At 39.2% G+C, this 6,092-nt stretch overlaps 1 protein-coding gene across 1 annotated transcript; it reads left to right on the forward strand.

Annotated features, from left to right (window-relative positions):
• Positions 1 to 3,540: 3,540 nt before the first annotated feature.
• On the forward strand, positions 3,541 to 4,683 carry LOC135705427 (uncharacterized). The gene has a single exon (XM_065227161.1). It carries the CDS (start codon positions 3,541 to 3,543, stop codon positions 4,552 to 4,554), a length of 1,014 nt encoding a protein of 337 aa, XP_065083233.1. The 3' UTR covers positions 4,555 to 4,683.
• Positions 4,684 to 6,092: the final 1,409 nt, after the last annotated feature.

The raw sequence follows: 6,092 nt of genomic DNA on the forward strand, positions 1-6,092 counted from the left end.
TCATGTCCTGTTCCGGAAACTGCACACAGCCTAATATCGAAGGTTACTGAAATTAGAATTCAAGTCAAAATCATAATCTTACACAAATTTTCCTCAAATTTCACCTTCAAATTTTTCCACAATGTTTACATAGGGTTTTTGATCTAATTTCCGTCTTACTAAGGACAACCCGTGTATTACCTCTCTTTTCTGAACGAGTTTAAACCAAAAATGGAATATTTCTGTCAAAGATGACTTCTAAATTTATTTACCTCTCCGTATGTACCGTTGGATTTGATAAAGAGTCACAAATTGTTGAGATATTGTTTGAAATCTAATACTGCTTCTTGATTCTAAATTCGTTCTACGAGTTGCAATTCCGTCGTAACGCATTGAAACGCCATTAGATTGTCTTCGTCCTACGGATAAACGTAGGAAAAGGGGATTCGCTAGGAACGCTCCTTTTGTTTTCAGAACAATGAGTGTAAATATTCATACAATGCGCTCTAACAGGATTTATGTTGTAGCTAATGAACTAACGCAACGGAACAAACCTATTATTGATTTGTACACGGTAAAATCATTGATAGTATTGATCTTTTCTGATCGGTAGAACGGAAATGGGCGATTACGACGAAGTATACTTACTATAGCGCTCTACCCTACTGGTTTTCCGTCTCCATTTTGAAATTCCCCTGTTAAGTCGGGAGTAAATTTGTTTTATGTGTGCCCACACATAATTTTTTCCCATATGTCATTTCACATGACGGTTATTTGAAACACACATACTTCGCATATGTAATACACATGAAGCTTATGAGTTGGTTATAAAATTTATGTGTGGAGCGTTTCGTGAAAGTTATGTGTGAAATCACATATATAAAATCTTTGCTGTTTTATCCTCGGTTTTATCAGTGTAGGTTTCATATCCAGCTTTCCATGCTCGGTAATGGCGACCTGTTTGTATGAATAAATGTAACCTTCACTGTGCTATCTGGAGGTTCGGATTTTGACCCCTCCCTTTCCCTCTCCCAGGAACAGAAGAAAATGGAACAACATACGCCCTCCAGTTAGTGTTAATAGCACAGACCGCCATTACCGAGCATGGAAAGCTGGATAGTATTCAAAAAACGACGGGAGTCGCCCAGGGAACGACACTCATTAAGCTGCATATTATTTAAGAAAAGGATGGGGTTCTACGAACTGTTAACTTAGGACTAAGTTTAGATATGTTAACTATTTTGATCGAACGTTATTTCTAAAAGATTCCCGATATTATCATATCATCCGTTGATTTCCTCCGTTCCAAGCTCCGTTCATTTTATCAGAATCTTAATTAAATTAAACTTTTCCACAATAATTTTCCACCAGCAGAGCTCTGGTTGGAAGAATTCTCCATGCAGGATTCCTTCGCTGGTGTGTTGACAGCAGACTCCGGGACCAGCTTTACTGTCTGGCTGCGAATTACTGTGGAAGCGATGTGGCAGGCATTTTTATGAACCCAGTGCCCTTTCTTTCAGTTTAATCAGTTGGATTACGGCAGAGGCACGTCCACCTTCAAATATGTGGGTGGGACAAGGTACTAGCATAGAGGTAACTCTAAGACCATAGAGGTAACTCTAGGACTAGAAGGTCCCGAAATAACGTGCTCAACTTTTTGGCTCAGCTCTGGTACTCTCTTCGGTCCCAAGCTAATCGATTCACCCCTCGAAACATAGAAAAAATAAATAACCCCTCATTTTACCTGTCAAACTTTCATAGCGAATCAAAACAAACATTGCGTAGTACTAGAATTTCGACTAGAATGGGGTACGTTAATCGTTTGCTTGGGACCAATAGGCTAGTCAAGTAGTGAGTCAATTTCAAATCGATAGTTTCGTATTGATTGTTGCTAAGACTAAGTCCCGAAGAAACGTGCTTAACTTTTTGGCTCAGCTCTGGTGCTCTCTTCGGCCCCAAGCTAATCGATGCACCCCTCGAAACATGGGGAAATCCACGAACCCCTCATTTTATCCGTCAAACTTCAAAACAAACAAAATGTAGTACTAGAATTTTGACTAGAATGGGGCACGTTAAACGACTTTCTTGGGACCAATAGGTTAGTCAAGTAGTGAGTCAATTTAAAATCGTTAGTTTTCACCGGTGGTACTAGCATAGAGGTAACTCTAAGACCACTGGGTCCCAAAGAAAATCATTATTATTTTTGGCTCACTCAGTACCAGAACAACGGTCCCAAGCAGTCCCAAGCTATTTCACTCACCCCTGCATGTTCTGCATGAATCCACACACCCCTGATGTTATCTGTCAAACTTTCATAGCGAATCAAAACAAACATAGTGTAGTAATAGAATTTCAACTAGAATAGGGTACGTTAATCGTTTGCTTGGGACCAATAGGCTACTAAAGTGGTGAGCCAATTTAAAATCGTTAGTTTCGTATTGATTGTTGGTACTAGGTACTATCAACCGGTGGAAACTAAGAATTTAAAATAGGCTCACTACTTGACTACACGAAACGAAAATCAATTATTTAATTCATGTGTTTCACTTATACATTTTTGCCAAAGCATCAGCCTTATACATTCCATAAGACAAACCACATAGGTCCTATTAGAATGCATAAAAGGTATGTGTGACCGCTTATACATTTCATTTGACACATGATCTTTATTAACTTTTTGCAAGGCATCTGCTTATTTGTTGACTTATACAATTTATGAATAATCAGCAATGGAAATTTGCCAAAAGGTATAAGGAGATTTCTATCCGTGTAGCCTATTGGTCTCAAGCAAATCGATTACCATACCCAATTCTAGTCGAAATTCTAGTACTACACTATGTTTGTTTGGCGTAGAGGTTGGCATCCATGCCTCTCACAATAAAGGTAACGAGTTCAAATTTCATCCCCAAACAAGTCCGAATAATCTTAAAAAGTGAGAAAAAAATCTTTTTGTCGATTAAACAATCGATTTACTTCATTTGCTCGTTTACTGTAGCCTGTGTGGTAAATATGCAATATTGATAATAATATTGAATATTGATTTATTGCGACATTTACACCCGTTTAGACTACTCCGAAATACACGATTATCACAGTCGAATCTCGCACACGATTTCGCTACCTGCAAAGTTGTTCTACTATCCAGGTCAACTTACATTTTTATATGGGGTTTCAATTACTGGCATTACCTCATTCTAATGGACTTGCAGCTTTGACAGCTGTTTGTTTTTGTTTTGTTTTGCGCATCGTTGATTTCGTTTTCGTATGAAGTGAATAGGACTTTTTGCTAGCTGAAACCGTTCGGTAAGTTTTTCTCGCTGTTTTCAAGCTTAAAAACACAATTATTAATGTTATTGACTACCCTAATAAAAATTGTATGGTTAATTTGCTTAACGACGTGTTCTGGGTATCATCCAAACAATTTGTGGAATAGTTCAATGATTTGGGTTATCGTTCGTTTATGGTTATTTTTTATTAGGGAAGCCATACCCGGAAGAGCGCCTGTTAGATTCTGACGAACTCGAAAAAGAAGCTGCGAATTGTGATGCACTGAATCCCGGAATGGAAATCGGTGAGGAAGCTGGTACTGGTTGCTTGGGCCAAAGCTCAGAGAAGTCTAGTGGATCGATCGACGACGATGAAACTACTTTGTTCGTCGTCAGCCTTGTTGTGTCGCTGCGCGACTTCAAAGGACAAACTTCGACGGAGGAGCTCGATACTTGGTTAATATACGCTGATACCGTCGAAAAATTCCTGCATAGCGTATGGGAAAAGTCCAAAAAGCATCTCATCCGACACATCATAGCTGTTTGTGATGATGAAGGCAACATCACCTACAACTGGAGCCCGAAGGAGGCAATCGATGAAACCGATTTAGTTCATTTTGCTTTGTTTTACGACAAACAAAATCGTCGAGCAATCACAGTGGATAAACTAACAACTAATATTCTGCAAAACTGGCGCACCAAATCTTCTGTCGAGTTGCTACTTCACAAATATTCACTGACAGTCAATTCGAAGACCGTATGGAAAAAAGTAGAGAAATCATTAATTGACACAATTCCAAGAAATCGAGGAAGTGCTGCGGCGACGGAATACGCTCAGGAGTTGGCGAAAGAATTACAACTGAAGCACGGACACATCTGGAATGGGCATGAAATAGCGTGGAGCATCTGGGCAAATACAATTTTAACTGCACCAGCTCATCAGCACGAGGCATTGAAGAATGATTCGACTCCTCCTGCTAGCTGCTTGGATCTGTTTTCAATTAAAGAAGGCGAACATATTCAGAGAATCCGTCGAGAGTATCGTGTTGCTCCCAACGTGAACGATGGCTACCATGCAGATATTACGAAAATTATGGATGCATTCACTGCGGTTAAAGAAATACATCAAGAGCAAACACAGAGGATTTCCGCTTTGGAACGACTACTGGAAAATCTGATGCTAAGGAGCCAACTGGGTGAATCTTTCATTAGTTCTGCTGAGTCAGCTCTAAACGTGAAGGAGAGTGAGTTTTCCGCTTCCATTTCGTCTAGAGTACAAGATGCTGAAGATGTTGACCACATGATGTAAGATTTTACGAAATGGGATGTGAAATAAAATACATGAATTTGTTGTGGCTTATCCGAAAATAGGTACAAAAGAGTTTTATTTGATCAAACCAGAAATGTGTTGACGGTTCATCTAATTTGAAGTCCTCTTGGTGCTATTTTCTTCAAATTCAAACACCGACAGGTTCGATTGATCGTTTACAGTAGGATCAAACTTACCACCTTTCATATATCCGCACTTCCAGAACAGGTTGTGCATATTGTAGTTGGAAAAATGTTTCATTATTTTAGCAACCATGTATTTGAGGTTGATTTTTCCACTTTCATCGTATTCACGCTGAAGCCGTGTTTTGCACATTCGGAAAAGTACCTCGATTGGGTTCATATGGGGACAATAAGCTGGTAAGAACACCAAATGTATCCCCAGTGATCTTAAATAATACACCAAATAGGGGTCACAATGGATTCGTGCCCCATCGAGAATCCAGAGGGAATGGAACCCTGGATGGTGTTGAACATGTCCACTGTTAAGAGCAAACATTTTACAACACTCAAAGAATTTAGATCGTGTGAATGTTCCTTCAGTATGGCAAACTTCTACCATTCCACCTTGCCCTGCAAAACACAAAAGCGATTCTCGAGGTTTGCGAACAAATTCACCTTTAAACAGAAGTCGCTTTCCACGAACTCCAAATCCTTTTGTTCGCAACATTGCCTTGTTATCGAAGCCCACTTCGTCAATGAACAAAAGGTTGTGGTAATCCCACTGCAGAGCTCATAGTTCATTAAAACATCTGATAATGTCACTTTCACGTATCTGTATGGCTCTTCGTTCAATTGTCTTCCACGACATTCCTTCGTGATGAAGAATTCTACAAATGGATGCTGCAGAAATGGTTATATGGAAATGTTTTAAAAAGAGTTTTGATCCTTCTTTTTTTTATTATAGTCACTTTAACACTCTTGGGTCATTCGTGACTTGTCCGGGGGTGAGATTTGAACTCGTGACTTTGGCGTGAGAGGTATAGATGTTAACCACTACGCCGGGGTCGCCCCCTGAGTTTTGCTGCTTCGTCCAGGAATATAGTTGGCTTGGATTGGTAAAACTCCACTAGCCATCGTCGTTTTTCCGCCCCAAATTTTTGTGCTGTTCTGGTATAGCTGGTTCGGTTTAAGAATCCATCATCCTCGTATCTTCGTATCCAGTTAGAAAGTGTCGTATTATTTTTCTTGTATATTATGGCTAGTTGTGCTCTTTTAAGCCCCAAGAAGTAATAACCATACAGTACATGATAAACTGTGTTGACTGTAGCTCGACGGTTTTTCACCTCTACCAGAATATTCGCCATATCTAATTGAACAGAGCGTCATTATTCAATTATGTTTTTAATTAATAAATGTATTCTTTTTAATGTTTACCAGATCACTTCTTCTGTATTAATGGAAATGAAGTTCAGTCACAAGGAATAATAATATTTTGAAATCATTTGTTTGTAAATAAACACATATGTTGATCAAACCGAACGTCACTGTAATGTCAGTTTGACAGTGCGAAATAAG

The sequence above is a fragment of the Ochlerotatus camptorhynchus genome, unplaced genomic scaffold (assembly GCF_037179485.1).
Source record: "Ochlerotatus camptorhynchus isolate MF236.1 unplaced genomic scaffold, CSIRO-AGI_Acam_v1.1 ptg000267l, whole genome shotgun sequence".
NCBI lineage: Eukaryota > Metazoa > Arthropoda > Insecta > Diptera > Culicidae > Ochlerotatus > Ochlerotatus camptorhynchus.